At 50.6% G+C, this 24642-nt stretch overlaps 1 protein-coding gene across 3 annotated transcripts; it reads right to left on the reverse strand.

The window, feature by feature from the left end:
- Window positions 1–36: 36 nt before the first annotated feature.
- aldh18a1 (aldehyde dehydrogenase 18 family, member A1) lies at window positions 37–24642 on the reverse strand. 3 transcript variants are annotated; one of them, XM_073027109.1, is made up of 18 exons: window positions 24514–24642; window positions 23670–23782; window positions 16831–17036; window positions 14509–14658; window positions 14256–14360; window positions 13614–13766; window positions 13019–13112; window positions 11755–11879; window positions 8790–8934; window positions 8522–8595; window positions 8184–8283; window positions 7034–7254; window positions 6141–6278; window positions 5711–5906; window positions 4620–4741; window positions 2932–3118; window positions 2172–2267; window positions 37–1624 (listed from the first exon to the last, which is right to left on the reverse strand). In XM_073027109.1, the coding sequence occupies exons 2-18, from the start codon at window positions 23755–23757 to the stop codon at window positions 1455–1457; spliced, it is 2370 nt and encodes a 789-aa protein (XP_072883210.1). In that variant the 5' UTR covers window positions 23758–23782; window positions 24514–24642; the 3' UTR covers window positions 37–1454. The 3 variants fall into 3 exon arrangements, with proteins under 3 accessions (XP_072883210.1, XP_072883209.1, XP_072883211.1); XM_073027108.1 differs by lacking the exon at window positions 24514–24642 and adding an exon at window positions 24204–24351; XM_073027110.1 differs by lacking the exons at window positions 23670–23782; window positions 24514–24642 and adding an exon at window positions 24204–24328.

Genomic DNA, 24642 nt, shown 5'->3' on the forward strand with positions numbered 1-24642 from the left:
ACAATGCTCTGTCTACAGCTGAATGGAAACAACTCATTCACTTCCACAAAAAGTTTATTCTGTGATAAATACAAAATATTTTAAAACTATTTGCTTTTATTGTAACCAAATCAGAGTTTTAAAAAAAAGTCCCACCATATTGTCCTGCCAGAGTCAGTGAGTGACCTACAGGATTGGTGTGGGTCAGAACCACTGCCCACATTCAGAGTGCAGGCTCTGCATGTTCTCTGGGGAGGCCTTGAGCTCTGTAAACTATGATGGAGGAGACACGCGTCTAGGTGTGCCTTTGACAATAAATCTACTTTGAACAAAGTATGTACGGTACTTTTCAAAAGTCTTCGGCACGTAAAAACATTCTGTAAAGCGAAGAAACTTTCAAAAACACTACGATGAAAAGTTTCTTAATTTCAAAAAAATTACCGTAAAGAGCAGTAAACAGTTAAAAAAAAAGTAATTCCAGATAGCCTTGACGACATTGAGATCAGGGCTCTGTGGAGGCCATACCATCTGAAACCATATAAATAATCGACCATGCCTAAGACTTAAGCACAGTACTGTATACCGTATATGTCCTTAAGACTTATCTTCCCCACATCTAGCAGACAGATGCAATTCCGTTTTGTTTTGCTCCTTATTTTTGTAATTTATAGTATTTTATGTCTTTGCACTGTACTACTGTCACAAAATAAACTTAACATGGTGTGAGACAGAGATTCAGCGAAGTGACAGAGGACTCAAATTGCAGCCGTTGCACCTAAATCCAGGGATCCCGAGGGTGGGGTCTGTATTTGTGTGAGGGGTGAGATACTGGACCATGCATCCTATGAACCACACTGTGCCCTTGCACACAGCTTCCACTAGAAGAGGTTCATCCCTCTGTGGGCTATGCAGGGTCCCACTGGCACTAGACCCAAGATGTGCCCAGTTCTCATTCAAAAGATATGGGTCAATTGATCATAGGGGTGTAATTGGGCCAGAAGGGCCTAGGCTGTATCTCTAAATTAAAAATAAATAACTCCCACTGTCCAACACAACCAAATAACTCCACACTCCATCAAAAAAGTTGCCGGAGAAACTAAGTGGGTAAAGCAGCATCTGTGGTAAGGCAGGGTCTTGACCTAAAAACATCGATCATCCCTCCACCTCCACAGATGCTGCCTGACCTGCTGAGTTACTCCAACAGCTTGTTTGCTCCCCAGTACCATTCTCATGTAACTCCACTGGCCTACTCTTTCTTTCCAATTGGGAACTCCCCTCCCCATCAGCTGCTCCTTTTTCCACTGCCTGAACTGATGTGCTGTGGCAGCCATCACTGCTTAACTTTTAACAGTAGGATGTTGTTTGGCCACAGGGAGTTGGTGGTGAGAGGGGTGGTGGTGTGCATGTCAGGAGTCGATGTGCGGTGGGGTGCAGGGAGCTGGTGGGCCGGCTGTCACTCCATCCTGTCCCTACAGTCAGCGGGGCACAGGAATGTTCTCATGGATGTAGCTCATGGTTCCTTGCTCTGCGAAGTCAGACACGCCTTGCCCCTCTCCACGCAGCAGCCACTTGGTGGTGAGCAAACCCTCGAGCCCCACCGGGCCGCGGGCGTGGATCCGTGCCGTGCTGATGCCCACCTCCGCACCTGCAACACACAGTAGCCGTGTCAGCCACCCTCACACTCAGTCCCCAAGGGAACAGGCCGCTCTGCCTCAGCACCCTCCACACTCCCCCACCTCGGTCCTGTATCCACCACCCTGAGGCTCTACACCCATTGAGACCTCATCCTCTCCTTCCCCCCTCCTTTCCGGAACCAAGGGAGCATCGGCAACCTCCCCCCATTCCGGGGATCTGCATCTCATCCCAACACCCACTGTGACCTCAAATCCACCCTCCACCCCCCCCCACCCAGCATCGCAGTGACCTGCAACGTACCCACCCACTACCTACTGTGACTTCAATCCTCCCCCCAGCAGTCACTTCAAACTTGCATCCACCGCTCTGCACACAAGATGGGATGCAGGCCTGACGAGCGCTCCACTGGAGCAGGCACAGAGCCAATGGGCTGAACGGCCTCCCGTTGCCGGCGATGCTCTGGCGTTTGCAACCAGGTTTTGGCTCCCAATCTGGAACATGATTTGTGGGGTAGGGAGGGCGGGATCCCCGGTCACTCAAATCCAGGGGGTACTTACCCAGTCCGAAGCGGTAACCGTCTGAGAACCGGCTGCTGGCATTCCAGAACACACAGGCACTGTCCACGTGCTGCATGAAGTATTCCGCTGTCTCCTCTGAAAGACAGCCCACATTCAGTCACAGAGTGCACTCGGTCCCGCACTCAGTTCTATGTGGGTGGCGTCGCTCAGACCAAGGCACTGACACAGCCACCCCTCCTCAGTCTGACCTCAGCACAGGGGAATGTTCCACAGCAAAACTCAGGCGTCCTATCACAGTTTCTATACGTACTGCACAGAGCCACACCATGTACACAAACCATACATACACACTGAGCACTGTCCCCCGGTGTTTTATGTCGATGCCTGTTCTGTGCTCACTAACTTAGATTGATTCTGCAGTGGAATCCCATTCCAGTCAAAGCCTTACATCTGCCAGTCAATGAAGGGTACACACTGTCCTGTGCTGGTCAGGGACAGACTGTCCGTCCAGCTTCAGTTCGTGACAGACACTCGACCCTCTCAATCAGTGAGGGGCACCTAGTCGCTGAGTTTCCTGTGGGTGATGGAGGTATGGTTAGTGATGGATACCCAGTTCACACAATGAATGACAGGTGCCTGATCGGTGACGGATACCCAGTCAGTGACGGAAATTCACTGTCTCACGTTTGGTGAGGTTCATAGAGTTAGTGATGGACACTTGTTCTCAATCAGTGAGGGGTACCCAGTCAATGAATGACATTCTAAGCAATGAGAGATTCGGCTGGTGAGGAATACTCACCATTCTCGGTGACGATGACATCGGTATGGGAGCTGCCATACTTGTGGATGTGACCAATGGCCTCCTGCACACTGTCCACCACCTCAATGCAGCATTCCAGGTCTCCGTACTCCGTCCGCAGGGACTTCACCTCAGACGGACTGAAGGTCAGGTAAGAAGCAAACCTGGGCCCAGCGTGGATCTTCACCTGCGGAGAGCAAGGTGATTGTCAAGGGGCCTGTACAGCCTGTTGTGTATTTCAATAGTATTTGAATTATATTGTTTGATTAAGTACTCAAGTTTGTTTAAGTAATTTATTATGGCACAGCATATGTGTGTGCCTCACTTAAAGTGAAAACAAACGTACACAAGTCATCTCCTGGCTCCCTTGTTTTCCTTTCAATTAGTTTTTTATGTTTAGGAGTTACAAAACAGTGGGGACAAGCAAGTTTTAAACGAATGGAAGATGACTGCTTACCTGTTGAAGAGCCACACAATTTTCGAGTTCATAAAAAAGCAGAGTGAGAAACGGTCAAGTAAAATAAACTGCAGCACGTGCTTTGGGTTAAACAAAAAGGCAGAAAGCTGAAGAATTACAGGTTCGTAAACAGTGGGTTCCAGTTAATAATTCAACTTTTTAAAAAAAAGCAGAATTGGAAAGATGGATGTGTACCAGTTTTGCCGAATGCTTTGGGTTTAAAGGCATACAGTTTGCTTAAAAATTTGACTGCTCCAACCAAAGCAGCCCAAAATGAGCTTTGCTGATATAGCAAATGTAATGCAGGAACATTTAGAACAGAAACTGTTGTGATTGCAGAATGCTTTAAGTTTCATAAGTGGTATCAAAAAGTAGCAGAGTCCATATCAGCATACCTGGCTGAATTGAAAAGATTACCTGAGCATTGTCAGTTCAGTAATGAATTAAATGATACACTTAGAGTTCGTTTAGCTTGTAACCTCTTACAAGAAAACATTCTAAAAAGGTTCCTAATGAAGCACAACTTACATTTAAAAGAGCAGTTGAAATAGCTGTATCAATGGAAACAGTCATGAATGAAAGTGAACAGGAACAAAATTGTGCCAACCTTTTAACCTACTCGAAGATCAATCTGACCCCTCCCTCCCACATAGCCCTCCATCTTCCTTTTTCATTTTGTGCCCATCTAAAAATCTCTTAAATATCCCTAATATATCTACCTCTATCACCACCCTGGTAGTTCATTCCACACACCCACCACTCTCTGTGTACAGAACTTATCTCTGGTATCTCCCCTATATTTTCCCCCAATCACCTTAAAATCATGCCCCCCCACCCCTTGTATTAGCCAGTTCCACCCTGGGAAAAAGTCTCAGGCTGTCCACCGATCTCTACCCCTTATCATCTTGCACACTTCCATCAAATCACCTCTTTACCCCCTTCACTCCAAAGGGAAAAGCCCTAGCACGCTCAACTTTTCCTCACAGACATGCTCTCTAACCCAGGCAGCATCCCGGTAAATCTCCTCCACGCTTTGTGGAGTTCCAGATCTGTGCTGCACAACTCCAGACATGTCTCTGACAGATGCAGTAAGCTGCAGCACCCCCCTCTCCAAGTGCCCTCACACCCCCAGCCATTTGAGTCCTAAGGGTGCCCATGTGACTAGGGTTCCCGCCCACAACGCCTACCATCCTTATTCCCAGCGGAACCCTCCCATCCGATGGACTCTCACCTCCTCCATCCTCAGCATGTCGATGATCTGGTCAAAGAAGGGGGCCCTTAGGTGGTCCCTGTGAACCAGCAGGGTCTCCAGAGCGTTACAGGCCGCAGGGTAGTCACACTTGGAATCGCGGACTGCAAACAGGAAGGGTTTGTTAATGGCTTAACGAGGTGCTGTGATCAGTCACAACACGGCTGCTGTCCCAGCGACGGAGCTCCTCGTCACTACAATGGCAACAGCGATTTCCGACAGGAACAGCATGCCTGACCCACAGGACCGGAACAGCGATCGAACTTCAGAACTGGGTTTGGAGCAGATCGACCAGGAAATGCTTCACATTGACCACAGCCCAACTTAAGGACTCAGTGACTGACAGAAGATGGGGACCATCTCCTCAGCAACCACACACCCACGGGACAGGAGATTATGGCTCCCGTGTAACACGTCATGGGGAGTTCGGGATGCTCCATGTCATGTCATGAGGAGCTCGGCATGTGCATGTAACACACCTCAGTATGTCACTCTGCCGGGATTCCGGGACTATCAGTGGGCTCAGGGTCAGGGGAAGACTGAGCCTCACCAGCTTGAGGTGGTCTCATGAACTCTTATACAGGATGCCATTCAGCTCATCGTACCCGTCCTGGCCCAGGGACCCCCACTCTCCAACACGCAGTCCCTCACCCTGCAGCCCACCACTCCAAGCCCACACCCAGGACCTATTCCCAAGGTGGGAGGGGTCCTGCCTTTCCCAACGTCTCAGGCAATGACTTCCAGACCCCCTCCTTCCCATCCCACACCCCGGTCTCCGACCCTTTGCCCAATGAACAGTCTGTTCCGTACCCTATGTCAGCCTCTCATCCCGTTAAACCGTCCCCAGCCTCAGCCCTAGTGTGGGATTCCTGTCCTCGTGAGCACAGTACTCTGACTGCCAGCTCCGGCTGGAGTCTGTACCACCGCGTGTACAGTCAGTCGGGTGGGGATGGTGACCAACCCCACACGGAGGTCGTGCTGTACACAGCAGTGGTCCGATCCCTCTAATCTAGTGTCCGGGCAGCTGCTGCATGTCCAGGGGCTCTGCTCCAGGCTCCGTCATTCTGACTCACCGATCTTGATGGCCTTCTCTAAATTGGCGTCGGAATCCAGGTAGACGTGGCAGATTCCCTCGCTGTGGCCCAGCACAGGGATTCCTTTCGACGCTTTCTGGATGTCACGCACCAACTGTGAGGAGCCGCGAGGGATGATCAAGTCGATGAGCTTGTCCAGGCGACAGAGATCCTCTACCTCCTCCCGCGTGCTGACCTGAATCGGGGCAACAGTCCATGAATCCATCACCTTGGGCCACTCCCCACACCCAATGAGCTGCCCTAGCAGAGAAAGGCCTCAGCCCATCAGAGCCAGGGCGGCCTTTCTTAAGTCCCTTTGCCTCTCCTCCCCTGCCCCTGTATTGGTCATGCTTCCCCTTTCTAATCCCACCCTCCTTCACAATCTCACTCCACCGCATCATTTGGTTCCTCATGGGGTGCTCACACTCACCAGCTGGATGGCATCCCGTACCCCGTGAGCAGACAGGGCCTCCTGGGTCAGCCGGTGCAGGATGTGATTGCTGTGCGTTGCCTCTTTCCCTCCCTTCAGGAGGAGGCCGTTACCACTCGCGATGGCCAGGGCCGACACCTGCAGGTACACACAAACTCGCCAGGTTTTCAGAGGTGCTCTGCCCGCTGTCGGCTGAGACCCCGGAACGTGAAACGCCGCTCCAGCCCACTAACCAGCACGTGGTCCGTTCCCCTCCCCTCGCTGCCCCGGGGATCATCGTGCTGTTTCCCTCAGACAGTACGTTTCCGATTACAACGCCCTCCCCCTGGGGAAAAGCTCTTCCTCAGATTACCTCCTCATAAACCCCTGCCTTCTGAACTGGGACACACCTCTGACCTGGAGAAACGTTTCCCACCGCCTATCCAATCTGTTTCCGTCAGCCTTCACTGAACTGTCCCAGGGAACGTCCTGCTGAACCCTCAGCATTCTCTCCAGTCCAGACAAGTTGTGGCTGACAAAATGCTAAACAGAACCTCCCGTTTGTTCATTGTGGGCCCTCTCTCCTCTGCGAGACTGCTCCGCAACAGCCACCCACCCCAAACGTGTTTTTTTCTCTTTTTTTTCTCTCTCCCTCTCTCTCCTCTTCCCCCCACCTTCCCACCTTCCCAAGTGCCCTCTCACTGCTGCCAAGGTTCCTGGAATTGTACATGAGGTCGGTCAATCCAGTGTCAGAAAGGAGACAGAATAGCCCACAGTACCCAACAGGACATCCTCTCCCTCTACCCACAGACACCCACTCCGTCTCGGAGCTGGGTACAGACCACCCACCCACAGCAGCATCACCCTCCCTCAGCCCAGTCCCCATCTTGCTCAGAACCCCATCCATCCCCCACCTGGGGCAGACAGTCAGGCCGGGACTCGAAGATGACCAGGAGGACTCCAATGGGAACAGTGACCTGCTCCAGGTCCAGTCCGGTGGCCACCCGTGTCCTGCGGAGGACCCGGCCCACGCTGTCCTGCGCTGAGCCCGCGATCTGCCGCAGCCCAATGCCCAGGCTCGTCAACTTGGCCGTGGTGAGGGAGAGTCGCTTCAGCAGGGGCTGAGAAAGGCTGCCTGAAACGGGGAAAGGAGTCACATCACCGCCAGAACACAGAACACCCACTGCTGGAGTCACGGCTTTGCCCACCGACGCGCAGATACACACAGATGTTGGAATGTAGTCCTCAGTCAGATGAGAGATGCACCAGACTGAACACGATCTGGGAGTACAGTTAGACGAGAAGCTAGACTGGACTGCCAACACAGATGCCTTGTGCAGGAAGGCACAGAGTCGACTGTACTTCCTAAGAAGGTTGGCGTCATTAAATGTCTGTAGTGAGATGCTGAAGATGTTCTATAGGTCAGTTGTGGAGAGCGCCCTCTTCTTTGTGGTGGCGTGTTGGGGAGGAAGCATTAAGAAGAGGGACGCCTCACGTCTTAATAAGCTGGTAAGGAAGGCGGGCTCTGTCGTGGGCAAAGTACTGGAGAGTTTAACATCGGTAGCTGAGCGAAGGGCGCTGAGTAGGCTACGGTCAATTATGGATAACTCTGAACATCCTCTACATAGCACCATCCAGAGACAGAGAAGCAGTTTCAGCGACAGGTTACTATCGATGCAATGCTCCTCAGACAGGATGAAGAGGTCAATACTCCCCAATGCCATTAGGCTTTACAATTCTACCGCCAGGACTTAAGAACTTTTTAAAAGCTATTATTAATGCTTTTTGAGATAGTGATTTAGATGTATATCATATTTTGTTACTGAGTTAAGTATTGTATGTAATTAGTTTTGCTACAACAAGTGTATGGGACATTGGAAAAAAGTTGAATTTCCCCATGGGGATGAATAAAGTATCTATCTATCTATCTATCTATCAGACACACAGACCGCAGAACACGCAGGAAATGCTGTTTGTGGAAACCACTGCCTGTGCGCCGGGGGTTGTAGAACAAAGTGAATGCGCAGACCGAACGTGTTACCCGCACGCGCGCACAGCCCTGACCTGCAGCCATAGCCGCCTCGGTGTCTCTCCGGTTTGCACTCAGGATTTCCTCGCGATGGTCCGTCAGTAGGTCGGCCAGTCGGTGGATGATGTCGGCCCTCTGCACCGAACAGACTCTGTCAGATGAGGGATCACTCCCCACCACACACCACCCACTCTCCCCGACCTCAGTTCACCCAATGTCAGTCCCAGGAGCCCTCAGGTGGGGAGAGGGTGAGGGTCAGTGGGGAGGGGGAGTAACCCATGACACAATTGTCTGGGTAATGGACTCCCAGCATTGGCATTCAGCATCACAGATGGTGCCAACACCACCCGCGCACCCCCAGTGACAGACTCACCTGTTGGGGCTGTAAGGAGGCTAAGAGCCGGCCGTCAGCTCGGGCCATCTCTGCTTGCTGCTCCACCGTTGGACCTGGAGGTACAGGGTGTGCAGTTCATTACCGGATCCCACACACCCAGGCAGTTCCCCATCCCAAACCCACACCCCCCCTGAAAACCACTCCCCACGCACAACAACACTTAGCTCCAACCCTTTCACATCCTCCCTCCCCACTCCTCCACTCTATTCCCATCTATCCACCCTCCCCCAGCCCCACCCAAACCCACCTGCGGGCTTAACCTCGGAGAAGAAAGTTCCGACTTTTTTCCCCTCGACAATGTCCGTGATCACGTGACCAGTCACCTTTGGGTGGGTCCCGCTGGCGATCACCACCGAGGTGCCTCCCTGGAGGGCCCAGAGGGCGGCCTTCACCTGTAACCAAATGGGACAAATGTACAGTGAGTGGTGTACTGTTCCCTCCCCCCAGGCTGCATGGGTGCACGGCTGTGCAGTAACTGAAACGCTCCCACCCACACAGCCTTTGTCACCACGCAACTGGAATTTTCTTTTATTTGCTAATATAATTGTGAAATACCCTGTAATTATGTGTTAATGAATATAATCAATAGATTTTCTAAACATTAAATGTACAGCTTTTACCATTTTAGAGCTTCAAAGTATCTACGCAGTCCGAGTTTCAAGTTACACCACCATTACAAATTGTAACAGTAAACACAGAATGGAAGTTGGTAACTCATTGTTAATAAACCGCTGACCTGCTCTCTGGTCAAACATTTCACTTTTGCTGTTGTACCTGTCAGAAGTTTTGCCGGCCTGACACTCCCCCCCACCCCCACCCCCCCCCCCCCCCCCCCCCACTCACTCGGGATTCCCCACCCGGATTCCCCTCCCAACCTGCTACTCACTCAGGCAGAGCTGCACCTCTCCACACCAGTGCCTGAGGGCCAAGAGAATTCCAGGAACAGCACCAAGGACATCCCAATGGGCATCTCTGAGTCCCGGTGACCCATTACACAGGAATGCTGTAGGGAGCCGACACGAAGAGCGGAAAACATACAGGAGATTATTGGTGAGGAATGAAGAAGCAGGGAACCTCTGGAGAAGCCAGATTCTCCAGGGAAGATCATCAGCTGGGGGCAGAAATGGCCAACCTAGGAGATCACATTAACTCAGGGTCATGGACGGGTATAGCATAGAATCAGGCCCTTCAGCCCACTGTGTCTATGCTGACCATCGTGCTGAGCTATACTAATCTCACTTACCTTGATAATTCCACATCTCTCTGAGCCCTGCTCATTCAGGTACCTGTTCAGGCATCTCTTCAATGCTGTTACTGTTCCTGCCTCCACCACCTCCTCCAGCTCATTCCAAATGCCAGCTACTCGTGTGGAAGTATCCCCCTTTGAACCTCTTCCCTCTCACCTTAAACCCTTGCTCTCTAGTTTTACTCACCCCTACCCTGGGAAAAACATTCTGACTATCTATCCTGCCTGTGCCTCTAATAATTTTACACACCTATGTCACCTCTCGGCCTCCTTTGTTTCAGAGAAACAGACCCAGCCTATCCAACCTCCCTGTAACTCAAATCCTCCAACCCAGGAGACATTCTTGGGAGATGGTTGTTGACTTCAGGAGGGCACGGAACGACCACTCCCTGCTGAACATCGATGGCTCTTCGGTAGAGATCATTAAGAGCACCAAATTTCTTGGTGTTCACCTGGCGGAGAATCTCATCTGGTCCCTCAACACCAGCTCCATTGCAAAGAAAGCACAGCAGCGTCTCTACTTTCTGCGAAGGCTGAGGGAAGTCCATCTCCCACCCCCCATCCTCATCACATTCTACAGGGGTTGTGTTGAGAACATCCTGAGCAGCTGCATCACTGCCTGGTTCAGAAACTGCACCATCTCGGTTCGCAAGACCCTGCAGCAGATAGTGAGGTCAGCTGAGAAGATCATCGGGGTCTCTCTTCCCGCTATTACAGACATTTACACTACACGCTGCATCTGCAAAGCAAACAGCATTGTGAAGGACCCCACGCACCCCTCATACAATCTCTTCTCCCTCCTGCCATCTGGGAAAAGGCATCGGTGCATTCGGGCTCTCACAACCAGACTATGTAACAGTTTCTTCCCCCAAGCTATCAGGCTCCTCAATACCCAGAGCCTGGACTGACACCAACTTACTGCCCTCTACTGTGCCTATTGTCTTGTTTATTATTTATTGTAATGCCTGAACTGTTTTGTGCACTTTGTGCAGTCCTGGGTAGGTCTGTAGTCTAGTGTAGTTTTTTTTTCTGTGTTGTTTTCTCATAGTTCAGTGTAGTTTTTGTACTGTTTCATGTAGCACCATGGTCCTGAAAAACATTGTCTCGTTTTTACTATGTACTGTACCAGCAGTTATGGTCGAAATGACAATAAAACATGACTTGACTTGACCTGAACTCTCTCTAGTTCGGCCTAATCAGGGTGTCCCAGTAGTGTGGTGATCTGAACTGCTAACAGTATTTCAACTACGGTCTCACCAACGTCTTGCACAGATGCTACATGATGTCTTAACTCCTGGACTCGTTGCCTTGACCAATGAAGGCCAGCACAGAAGCAAGCTCTTTGGCCCATCTAGTTTGTGCCCAACTATTATTCTGCCTAGAATACCAAACACCTTCCTCACCAACCACCCAGTCACCAATTTCAGAGAACTGTGCATCTGAACCACATAGTCTCTCTTGTACAACACTCCCTGGGACCCTGACATTCACTGTGTACACCTTGCCAGGATCATTTCCCAAAATACATCGCCTCACACTAATCAGAGTTAAATTCCCTCTGCCATTCCCTTGGCCACTTTCACAGTTACCAATCATAGACTTGGAACATTCAGGAAGGCGCAGAGAGCCTAGTGATCTGGGAATGGAACAAGGGAGATGGATGGAATGGAGGTGGGATGTGCCTGAACCTCAGGAGGCTCCACACCTTCCTCTGATTAGGCTGCCTTCTTCTAAAACAGACTCGTTGGGGGAGAGGGGGTGGTGGGTAGTGGCACACCTTACCAGGACAATGTGGTGTGAGAAGAGTCGGGGAAACCCTAGAACATCTCCACAGATTTAGCTGTGTTAACTCTGGATGCTTGGGAAGCTGGTGGTGGAGAGGAAACAGGCTAAGACACAGGTCCCTCACATAGAGGTCCACCCGCTGGATCCCGGCTCCAGATGCATCTCAGCGCCCCTTCCCCACCTTGGCCTCCATGCCTCCGAGCCCCACTCTGGACTTGGTCCCGAAGGTGACAGTCTGCTGGTCTCCTGGGTAGAAAGTGTCGATCAGCTTCGCATCATCCAGCCCCGGTGGACAGTCGTAAAGGCCTGAAACACAGCAGTACAAACCAGAGGCCAGTCAGCCCCCCTACCAGTCCTAGACCACAGCCCACCCTTTGCTACAGAAACACAGTCAGCACTCACGCTGACCATCTCCACACCCAGTCCATCGCCAAGGTATCACCACAATCAGTAACTCCAATCACCACCAATATCTCTGTACACGTCACTCACACACAACATCTCCATGTCTATGATATTGACAATCATTATCTACACATTATAGACTCACTGGTAACAACGTCTGCTCTTCACTGATCATTAACACACGTCAACTGTAAGACTGCATACCCCCTGCTCTACTCTGTAAATCCCTAACGTTGTGTACAACTTCACTGATAACCCCACTGTTGTTGGACTATCACAAGTAGAGAAGATCGGACACCTGACTGAGCGTTGCTGGAACGACAACCTCTTGCTTATCAGCAGACTTCATGAAGGGGAGGAGTGTGAGTGTGTACCAGTCTACATTGACGGAAAGCAGCAATGCAGAGCCAGTACCTTTATATTCCTGGGTGTTAACATACTGGATAACCTGTCCTGGGCTGCAAACACAAGAAAGTTATCCCCGAACACTGTCAAACTTACCCAGGTGTACTGTCCTGTTGTGCCGCATCACGGTCCAGTTTCGATCACAAAACGTGCAGGAGTTTAATCTGCAGACTCGGCCCAATACAACCCTCCCCACCGTCAATGGTATCTATAGGAGGCACTGCCTCAAGAAAACAACATTCATCATTAAAGAACCCCACCATCTGGGCAACACCATCCTCTCACAGCTACCATCAGAACCCCACCAGGTTGAAGAACAGCTACTTCCCTTCAAGCATTCAGTTCTTGAACCAGCCAGCATAACCCAATCACCATCTCAGTACAGCAACACTGTGACCACTTCTCACTACAATGGACTTCTTGTGTAGTAATTGTGCTCCCTCATACTATAAATGTGTATCATTTATGTTTTTCTTGTCTGATGCTCTGAGCTTATGCGGCTGCAAGTGAAGTTTTCATTGCACCTGGACAGACGTGTAGTTGTGCAGATGATAATAAATTTTTCTCTCACACACACACTCACAAAGAGCCACACTCAGATACCGCACAGACTCAGGAGGGAGGCTGCTACTCACCCTCAACGTCGGATAGAACGATGAGCAGCTCGGCCCTCATCTCCACGGCGAGACGGGCTGCCAGGCTGTCGTTATCCTTGATACTGATCATTTGCTGGGGAAAAAACAAACCTCAGAGTGAGGGGTGACTTCTGCCGAGTGACCTCCAGACAAAGACAGTGACACACATACACAAACCAACGTGTGCATACAGACAGTCCTCTGACAAAAGGTTTTGCCTCCAATCCTCTATTTTACCTCACCCAAATTTCTCCCTCCTCCCAAACCCTCCATTTTGCCCCTTTCCTGAGCTTTCTCCCCTCCCGAACCCTTCGTTTCACCCCTTCCAAAACCCTCTCCCATCCCGAACCCTCAGTTTTGCCCCTTTCCTGAGCTCTCTCCCCTCCTAAACCCTCCGTTTTGCCCCCTTCCTGAGTCCTCTCCCCTCCTGAACCCTCCATTTTGCCCCTTACCTGAACTCTCTCCCCTCCCGAACTCTCAGTTTCACCCCCGCCAGAACCCTGCCCCCTCCCGCGTCCATGGTGAGGTTTGACAGTACCGCCCCGAGGGAGACCACCCCTGCGCAGGAGCCCAAGACCCCGGGTCCCTGTCTTACCCCCTGCAGGTCACTGTTGGGCTCGGGCGGGGGTACAACAGCGTCATTGGTGTTGACGATGGGGACGATGTTCATTCGGAGCAGCTCATGCAGGGTGCTGTTCAGGTTCCGACGCTTCTGCTCGTCCTGAAAATCCAGCTCCGTCACCAGGATCTGTGGGAGGTCACAGACTGAGCGTGGCCCGTGGGGAGACACCCTTCGAAGGGGGGGGAAACAGAGAGAAACCCACAAGGAGGCATTCGCCAGGGGCGAGGGGCAGACGGTCAGGCGCGGAGGGTCTATACCCTGACAGGGAGGTGACTGCGAGGGGCAAGGTGCGACAGGCAGAGCAGAGGGGTGAGAAGTTTGCCGCACGAGGAGAGGCACGGAGAGATATCTGGACTGAGTGCACGGGGGAGGCGAGGGAGGAGTGGAGGGGCAAGAAGTTTGCCACACGAGGAGAGGCACAGAGAGATATCTGGACTGAGTGCACGGGGGAGGCGAGGGAGGAGTGGAGGGGCAAGAAGTTTGCCACACGAGGAGAGGCATGGAGAGAATCTGGACTGAGTGCATGGGGGAGGCGAGGGAGGAGTGGAGGGGCGAGCGATGAGGAGCACAGGGAGACGTCTGTCCCAAGTCCACGGGGAGCAGGGAGTAACTGACCTGGGCAGCGCAGATGCTGTACTGTGTAAACATTGCTTCATACAGAGCCATCAGCCCGCTCTGACCCGCTGCCGCACAGGCGCGTGCTTCCAGTACGGGCACCGTCTGCAACAGTCAGATGCAACGCTTCACACACCAGAAACAACCGGCTATCATCCCCTGGTCACGATAGATATGCTCATGCCCGCACCAATCCCTCACCTCTCTCCCTCAGCACCCCTCCCTCCCTCCCCTCCCCACCGGCCGCACGCACCATGTCCTTCAGCTGGTTCTGACCGGAATGCAGAGCCTGCCGCACGCTCTGGGACAGCAGGATCTCGTGGCGCAGGCGCTGCTTCCCGAAGGCCACCGCCCCGCTGGTGACGATGAGCATCTCCCGGCCCTGGTTCTGCAGCACCGACACCTGGGGAACACACACGGGCGTCACGCGTGCACACCGAGATCGCCACTCGCAACGCAGGCGTGCAGTCAATGCCGCGCGATACAGTCACACGGGCACGTGCAACACGCAGGTGTAACGTGAGGAACACAAACATATCGGGGGAGGGGGAATGAGTTGGGGAGAGATTGGGAGCAATACTGGGGGGGTGCGGTAAAACAACAGGTGACAAGAGAGAAGGTTCAAAGTAACGGTGAGGGTGAAAGGCAAAAGTAGGGAACTTCAAACGACAAAAACCTCAGAAGACTTGATCAGTAGAAAGTGCACGGCAGATACAACTGAGCAGTTCAGAGTGTGTAGGAGAGAGGAGTCAGGAAAGAAATTAGGAGGGCAGAGGACTCACAAAAGTAAGAAAGATGAAGGAGAATCCACAATCATAAGCTTATTCGGAATGAGTGGGCGGCCAAGTAGAGAGTGGGTCCTCCAAGGGACTAAACGGGTGGTCTGTGTGCAGAGCCAGGGGTACGTGGTGAGGGGGCTAAATGTACACTTCTCATCTGTATTCACCAAGGAGGTGGTCGTGGGGAATGCCGAGTTCACAGAGGGACTCACGGATAACTCGGTGTGAAGGAAGAGGCATTAGCCATTGCGGAAGATACAAAGGTTGGCAAAACCCTAGGGCTGGATGAGATCTACCCCAGGAACCTATGGGAAATAAGGGACAGAGAAACTTGCATCTTCATCAGCCACAGGTGAGCTTCCAGAGGACTGGAGTTTATTTCAGAAAGTCAGTGGGGATACAGCAGCTATTTGCAAACTGATGAACCCCACGACACCAGTAGGGAAAAGACCGAACAAAATCCTAAGGGACAGGATTATATCCATTTGGAAAGGCAAGGACTGACCATAAGAACAGAATTTGGCCCATCAATTCCGATCCACCATTCTATCATGGCTGATTTAATATCCCATTCGACCCCATTCTCCTGCCTTCTCCCTGTAACCTTTCATCCCCTGACTAATCAGAAATCTATTAAACTCCGCTTTAAATATACCTAATGACTTGGCTTCCACAGCCATCTACGGCAATGAATTCCACAGATTCACCGCCCTCTGGTGAAAATTCCCCCACTGTTCTGAAGGGGCATCCTTCTATCCTGACACATACAAAATGCTGGAGGAACTCAGCAGGCCAGGTAGCATTTATGCAAAGGAATAAACAGTCGACGTTTCAGGCCCAGATCCTTCCTGAACTTGGTGAGGAGTTCTCCTGTTCCACTAAACTGAGTGAGATTTTTGAAAAGGTAACTAAGATGACCAATGAAGGCAGGGAGGTAGGGTTGCACATAGACCAGATGGAAAGTTGGTTGGAGCATGGCAGATGGAACTTACTGTGAGCAAGTGCGAGATTATACATTTTGAAAAGTCAAATAAGGGCAGGGCAAGTACAGCAAATGGCAGGATGCTCCATTTAACTGACGTGTTAGACAGACATTTAAACAGGCCAGATAGAAGAGCACAGGTCGACTGTAGGCAAATGGATCTTATGTAGAAGGACTAAGAGCTCTGCAAGCACATAGTGGAGAGAGGGGGAGATGAAGGGGAATGATAGGGACTGGGCAGACTGGGAGATTTTTCTCTGGAGTGGCATTATGGGGGTCTATAAAATCATGAGGCTCAGATTTAAGGTGGGTAGTCAGCATTTTTCCCAGAGCAGGGGAGTCTAAAACTAGAAGGCACAGGTATAAAGTTGGAGGGGAAAGGTTTCAAAGGGACCCAAGGGGCAATGTGTTTTTTCTTTAAACTCAGAGAGTGGTGGGTGTGTGGATCGAGCTGCCAGGGAATGGTCGAGGCAGGTACAATCATAATGTTTGGGGGCACTGGGACATGTATATGAATCGGGAAGGTTTACAGGGATAAGGACCAAACACAGGTAAATGGGACAGGCTCAGGGAACAATTTGGATAGCATGGATACATTGGGCCGAAGGGCATACTTCCATATCATAACTCTGTGACAGTGAGAACCATTCCAGACCCATGATCTTCCCCCTCATCCCCATCACTTCCTGCAGCTTTAGATATCAGGGTGGGTGTGTGTATGTGAGTGAGAGATCACCCTTGCCCCCACCCCCTCACCCACCCACCAGAGTCCCTGTCCCCTACCCGTCATTCGGTGACAGCGACATCTCTATACCTGCTCCACGATGGAGGCCAAGCGACCGAGGGCCAGGCCGCACTCATCGCCCCGGGTAACCACGGCGCTGCCCAGCTTCACCACGATGCGCCGGGCCTGCCTCAGGTCAGTTCGGTGGGCGAACGGCTTGTCCGGGGCCCGGCCAGGGAACGGCAGGCTGCTCCAGTGCTGGCAAAACCCACGCATCCATCCGGAAACCGGGAGACCTGCAGGGAGCAGAGCGCGGCTGTGACCCAGGGCGAGGGAGCAGGGCATTTACCAGGCAGCTCCTCCAGAACAGACCGATTCCCCACCCTCTCGGGGAGGTGACAGCAATCTCAGAGGGCCCCACATGTTATATTTTGTAACTCCAAAACATAAAAACTAATTGAAAGAAAATAAGGAACCAAAATGCAACTTCATTTTTACTTTAAGCAATGCGCATGTGTGTAACGTGGCAGCGTAATGATATAAGCCTTTCATGTACCATTGCCTATAGTTCTGTGCAAAAGTCATAGGCACAAGCGAAAAAAATTCTGTAAAGTGGAGATGCTTTCAAAATTAACAAAATGAAAAGTTTCTAAACATAAAAAATCAAAGAGCAGTAAACAGTAAAACCCAAATCAAATCAATATTTGGTGTGACCACCCTTTGCCTTTAAAACCACTGTACATCAATTCTCTTAGGTACACAGTCATGCGGTTTTATAAGAAGCTGGGGGACACCTTGGAGAATCAATTTACATATGTAGTGTGTCTATATATTAATTGTAATATGTAGTATACACAGTGCCAACTCTACCCTGCATACACACCCCCCCTGCCTGTGTACAGCAACAACCCTGCCCCTTACGCAGCACAGGAAGGTGCTGGTTGGCCTAGGATCTGCAGAATCCGGGGGTGACAGTCGGACTTCACAAAGACTGGAGCAGAATAGGATCAGAGGCGGTGGGATCAACCTCCCAAGCACCAACCCATCTCAGTGCAAGGGGCAGCGATTTGTTCAGAAATCCCTCACCCCTTACTGTAACTCAGTGGCCTCCGTTATAGATCTCTCTGCCATGGGGGAAACATTTTCACCCACTCCTCTGCACCCTCTTGTCTCCAGCATCACACCACGGTGACCATGACTGCACTCAGCTCTCCGGCTGTCTCACGTGGTCGTATCTGAACTTCCCCTTCTGAGGAAAGATGCCTCACACATTATTGACTGGTTTCTCTCTCAATGGATGCTGTTCAACTGGCATCTTCCAGCATTTGTTTCACCTCCCAACACTGTGGTTTTATTTGCTTCAACAGTCCAAGTGCTCCTCTAATTCCCATCCCTGGAGCCTCGGTCAGATACCCCAGGGACACTCCGTCTCGACATTCCCACTGTCCACCGTGTGCACATTAATCTTCACAAAATCAGCACGTCACCCTTCCCAGGGCTCAGGTCCACCTGCTATTGCTCAGTCCCTACCAACTGATCTATTATTCCCCAGAACTTCAGAACATTCTCCTCAATCCCATCAACTTCTCTGTTGTTTGTAGACCTACTAACTAAACCTCCTACATGTACAATGTTTATTAAAAAAAAGAGATCCCTGTGGTACTCGAATGGCTTCTTCTGACAATAACGACCCTCAATCCCCATCCCCTACCCCCCACCCCCCAGTACTGAACCAATTTCAGATCTGCTTTAAGATGGCACCGCAGCGTAGTGGTTAGCACAACGCTTTGGGTTCAGTACCAGCGGCCTGGGTTCAGCTCCCGCCGCTGTTTCAGCGGAGTTTGCTGTGGCCACGTGGGTTTCCCACCAGCAGCTCCAGTTTCCTCCCACAGTCCAAAGACATACCAGCTGGGAGGTTAATTAGTCATTGTAAATTGTCCTGTGATTAGGCTGGGGTTAAATCAGGGGTTGTTGGGTGGTGTGGTTCGGAGGGCCGATTCCACACTGCATCTCAATACATAAGCAATTTTTTTAAATTGCTGCTTTGCTTTGGACCCCATGGCTCCAACCTTTTGGAGACAGTTTTCCCCATGTGGGACTTTGTCTACATGGGCTACACCAGTCAACACACTCTGGTACTTCCTTCAGAGTCTTCTCCAATCAGAAGCCCTGGACAAACCATGAGATTCACAGTCTGCTGAGAGCCAGATCGGAGGCATTCAACTCTGGTGACAAAGAAAGTTACAAGAGGTCCAGCTATGATTTCTGGGAAGCCATCCCTTGGGCAAAGTAGTAATTCTGGACTAAACAAATCAACAAAGGATGCCTGATTGTGCTGGCTGGGCTTGAATACTATCACTTCTTATAAATTAAGTGACATAGGTACCAACAGGGCTTCGCTTCCAGATGAGCTCAACGCTTTCTATGCTTGCTTTGACCATCAAAACACAGAGGAACCATCACAAAACCCCTACAGCTCCGAATGATCCCATGATTTCAGTCACTGAGGCTGACGTGTGAGGTACCTTTGGAAGGGTGAACCCATGAAAAGCATCTGGCCCGGACCGAATACCTGGCCAAGACCTGTTCTGATCAACTGTCTGGAGTGTTCAATGAGATCTGAGGTACCCACCTATTTTAAGCAGGTTTCAATTATACAGTTGCAAGAAAAAGTTTGTGAACCCTTTGCCATTGCCTGGCTTCCTGCATTAATTACTCGTAAAATGTAGTCCAATCTTCATCTAAATCACAATAATAGATGAACACAATCTGTCTAAACTAATAATACGCAAACAATTGTACTTCTCGTTAATATTGAGTACACCATTTAAACTATCACAGTCTAGGTTCAAACAGGTATGTGAACCTCTGGGGTAATGCCTTCTACAAAAGCTATCTGGAGTCAGGTGTTCCAATCAATGAGATGAGATTGGAGGTGTGGGTTGAGGAGGTGGCCTGTCCTATAAAAAAGGCACGAAGTCAGGATACTGACTGAGCCTAATCTTCTCAAGAAAGATCTGTTTATGTGCCCCATGCCTCGATCAAAACAACTTTCAGACAGCCTTAGAAGAAGAATTGTAGAGATGCACAAAGCTGGAAAAGGCTACAAAAGTATTTCTAAAAACCCAAGTATTCATCAGTCCACAGTAAGAGAAATTGTCTACAAATGGAAGAAATTCAGTACTGTTGCTATTCTCCCTATGAATGGGCGTCCTTATTTCAGAAAGGATATACTGGAGAGGGTTCAGAGAAGGTTCACGGGAATGATTCCAGGAATGAGAGGGTTACTGTATGAGGAACGTCTAGCAGCTCTTGGGCTGTATTCCCTGGAGTTCAGGAGAATGAGGGAGGAGCTCATAGAAACATTCCAAATGTTTAAATGCCTGAACAGATTAGATATGGCAAAGTTATTTCCCATGGTCGGGGATTCTAGGACAAGAGGGCACGACTTCAGGATTGAAGGACGTCCTTTTAGAACTGAGATGCAGAGAAATTACTTTAGTCATAAGGTGGTAAATCTGTGGAATTTGTTGCTACAAGCAGCTATGGAGGCCAAGTCATTGGGTGTATTTAAGGCAGAGATAGATAGGTTCTTGATTAGCCAGGGCATCAAAGGGTATGGGGTGAAAGCAGGGGAGTGGGGATGACTGGATGAAGTGGATCAGCTTACGATTGAATGGCAGAATAGACTTGATGGGCCAAATGGCCTACTTCTGCTCCTAAATCTTATGGTCTTATAGTCCTGCAAAGATCACACCAAGATAAAAACGTGTAATGCTAAAGGAGGTGAAAAAGAACCCGGGGTAACAGCAAAAGACCTGCAGAGATCATGCTAAAGTCTCTGTTCATGTGTCTACTAAGCATGGTATTCATAGAAGAACAGCACTGCTCTCCAAAAAAAAAACTCCTGCACACCTCAAGTTTGCAAAAGGCCAAATGGATGTTCCACAACACTTCTGGGACAACGTTCCACGGACAGATGAGATAAAAGTTGAACTTTTTGGCAGGAATGCACACTGTTATGTTTGTAGGAAAAAGGGCATTGCACACCAACACCAAAACCTCATCCCAACTGTGAAGCTTGGTGGAAGTATCAACATGGCTTGGGGCTGCTTTGCTGCCTCAAGACCCGGGCAGCTTACAATCATCGAGGGAACAATGAATTCAAAATTGTATCAAGACATTTTACAGGAGAATGTCAGAGTAGCAGTCCGTCAGCTGAAGCTTGATAGAAGTTGGATAATGCAACAAGGCAATGATCCAAAAGACGAGTAAATCAACAACAGAATGGTTTGAAAAGACAAAAATTCATGTTTTGGAATGGCCAAGTCAGAGTCCAGACCTTAACCCATTTGAAAAGCTGTGGCATGACCTGAAGAGGGGTCTTCTTGCAAGGTATCCCAGAAATATTGATGAAATGGGAAGTTTTGTATGGAGGAACGGTCTAAAATTTCTCCTCGCCCTTGTGTAACTCTGATCAATAACTACAGGAAACACTTGGTGGAGGTTATTGCTGCTAAAGGAAATTCTACCCAGTCACTAAACACAAATGTTCACATACTTTTTCCAGCCTAGACAGTCAATGATTAAACAATATGTTCAATAAAGACATGAAAAACACAACTGTTTGCGTTTATTGATTTAAGCATACTGTGTTTATCTTATTATTGTGACTTAGATGAAGATCAGACCACATTCTATGAGTAACTAATGCAAAAATCCAGGTAATTGCAAAGGGTTCAGAAACATTTTCTTGCAACTGTACCTATGCCCAAGAAGAACGTGGTGACCTTCCTCAATATCATCCAGTAGCAATTATATCCAGAGTGATGAAGTGTTTTGAGAGATTGGTGATGAAACATGCCCAAGAAACGACTTGGATCCGCTCCAATTTGCTAACCGGAGTAACAGGTCCACAGCAGATGCCCTCTCATTGGCTCTTCACTTAATCCTGGTCAGCTAAGATGCATACATCTTTACCGACTGCGGCGTAGCATTCATACCATCATCTTCTCAAAACTAAGCAATAAGCTCTTAGCCTTAATACCTCCTTGTATAACTGGATCGTTAATTTCCTCACTTGCTGACCCCAGTGATTTTGGATTGGCAACAGCATCTCCTCGATGATCTCCATCAGCGCAGGTACACCACAAGCTACATGCCTAGCCCCCTGCTCTACTTGCTTTGCACTTATCAATCTGCAGCTAAGCACAGCTCCAGTGCCATATTCAAGTCTGCTGACAACACCACTGCCATAGGCCCAATCAAAAGTGGTGGTGGAGGGAGAAAGAAAACCTGGCTGAGTGGTGCCATAACAACCTTTTACTCAATGTCAGCAAGACCAAGGGACTGATCATTGACCTCAGAAAAAGGAAACCAAAGATCCATGAGCCAGTCCTCATTGGAGGGTCAGAGATAGCGAGGGCCAACAACTTGGAATTCCTCAGTGTTTCAAAACACCTATGCCGGGCCCTGCAGGTAAGTGCAATTATGAAGAAAGCACAGCAGTGCCCTCTAGTTCCTTAGGAGTTTGTGAAGATTCATCATGACATCTGAACCTTTGACAAACTTCTATAGATGTGTAATGGAGAATATCACAGCCTGGTATGGAAACACCAATGCCCTTGAATGGAAAATGCTACAAAAAGTAGTAAATATGGCCCAGTCCATCATGAGTAAAGCTGTCCCCTCCACTGAGCACATCTACACAAGATACCATCATAGGAAAGAAGCATCCATCATCACTCAATCACACAACAATTCACAATAGCCAATTAACCTAACCACTACATCTTTGGACTGTGGGAGGAAACCCATGCGGTCAACTGGCAGGATGTACAAACTCCTTATAGACGGCGCTGGGAAGGAACTCTGAACTCCGACCCCAGCTGTGATAGCGTTGTGCTAACCATTCAGACTCAGATTCGTTTAAATGCATTGTTTGCGTGAACGACCGACGGGTGTGCTGGGTGCAGCCTGTAGGTGCCGCCAACATACTCTGCCCACAATGCTCGGCAGTACTGCAGAGAACACAGCAAACAACAGAACAACAACAGGTGAACAAGCCCTGCATATATACACATACATACACACACACACACTCCTTCAACTACAGCACAGGCCCCCAGCCGTTGGGCTTCAACCTCCAGACTTCTCATCAACCCTTTGGAATTGACCCAGGGCTCCAGGCCCCAACTCTGGACGCGCCGACTGTCCTGCTCACGTGGACATCCAATCCCGGTCACGGTCTGACATCCGCAGGTGTCCTTCATCACCCAAGTGAAGCAGGATCTCCCTGGGACCAGCCAATGCCTCTCCAACTGCATCTCCCAAACCTGCCACCCAGTTTGGGGGGGGGGGGTGGGGGGGGGGAAAGAGAGTGAGAAAGGAGGAGAGCAGCAGAAGGAACAATACCACCTGCAGGCTCCCCTTCCAGCCACACAACTTCCTTCATCCCCTGAGCTCTTATCCCACCAGCTCCGAGAGAATAACTTCGGAGGACAGCAGCCAACCTCACCTCCACCTCTCCAGGATGGCCAGGGGTGCCTAACCCCTGATGACTGGTCTTGGAGGTGAATCAGCACTGAGACATCCCCACTCTGTGCAAACCCAGTCACCCCCACAGACCAGATGCCAGGTCCCTGATGGGAGATTCGACCCCCTGCCTCACACATCTCTATAAATATTTCTCTGAACCTAGTCTGTTCTTCATGCCCACAGTCCCCAGTGTGAAGTCCTGAACTACAAATATGGCCACAGCTTAAACTGAGTTCACTATCTGAAACAGCAGAGAATTTGAAAATATGGATCCACACAGCCTCACGTCCAAGGGGACAGGTGTCAGCCCATCACTGCCACAACCACTCCCCCCCACCTGATCCAGCTATGCTCATCCCACCCCACAGAACACACCAACACCTCTCGCTCACATTTCATCGGCCAGCGGCCTGTCCTGGGTAACTTGGAGTAGAAAGCGGGTGCGCGGAGCACAGGGCTGAGGGTGGCTTTGACCAGCATGGTGAGCCTCGGGCGGCACGGCGACCTACAAGAGAGCAGGAACAACGAGCTGGGTCAGATCCTTCCCAGTGACACACAGGAACACTCAGCAGGTCAGTCAGCGTGCACAGGGGGAGGAGCAGGGGCAGACTGTCCACCGTTCATCCTGAGAACGATTTGATGCCAACAGCATTTGACGTGTGGGGCTGGGGGTTTGGGACTAGTGTTTGTATGGAGCAGTGGTGGGGGGGGGGGGGAGGAAGAGACTGGCTGAGGGCGAAGACACAGATTGAGCAGGACCCCTAGTCTAGACTGGAGGGTGCTATGAAGATGGGTCAGTGGAGATCAGCAGCCAGAACAGTGCACCAGGAATAACTCACCGAACTCTGGTGTCACCCCCTGCCCCCTTTAAACGCACTCTGACCTGCACCGACCCACCACCCGCTCCGTCCCATCCCCCGACTCACACTCCGCTCCCGGTACAACGGAAATCCCCAGACTGGACCCGGGCTGCAGAGCCCGAAGGCGTGGGGGAAGCCGGACCCGGAAATCGAGGCTGCGGAACCTCCGCCTCTTCCTGGGCGGTCCGTTTGCCACCAGGACTCTCCCTCAGGAGCTGGACCCTTCTAATCGCCCGCTGCCCTCTGAGTCCGAACCCCGCCCTCGAGTTACGCCCCCTGCCCCGTCAGCAGCTGGTGAAATCGGTCCCGGCTCCGGCGCCACGTGGAGCGGGTTCGCTGTAGCTTTGGGTCCTTTCGCAGTCTGCGGAATGCTTACCGACGATCGCCCCGGTTTGCCCACGGATCTGTACAAAAGTGGAAGGGGTCCGGCCACCCGCGAATCTACTCGGTCACCGACCCCGACCAGGGGCTCTCGTTCTCCGTTAATGCCCGATTCGGGGGTTCA

The sequence above is a fragment of the Hemitrygon akajei genome, chromosome 23 (genome assembly GCF_048418815.1).
Source record: "Hemitrygon akajei chromosome 23, sHemAka1.3, whole genome shotgun sequence".
Classification (NCBI taxonomy): Eukaryota; Metazoa; Chordata; class Chondrichthyes; order Myliobatiformes; family Dasyatidae; genus Hemitrygon; species Hemitrygon akajei.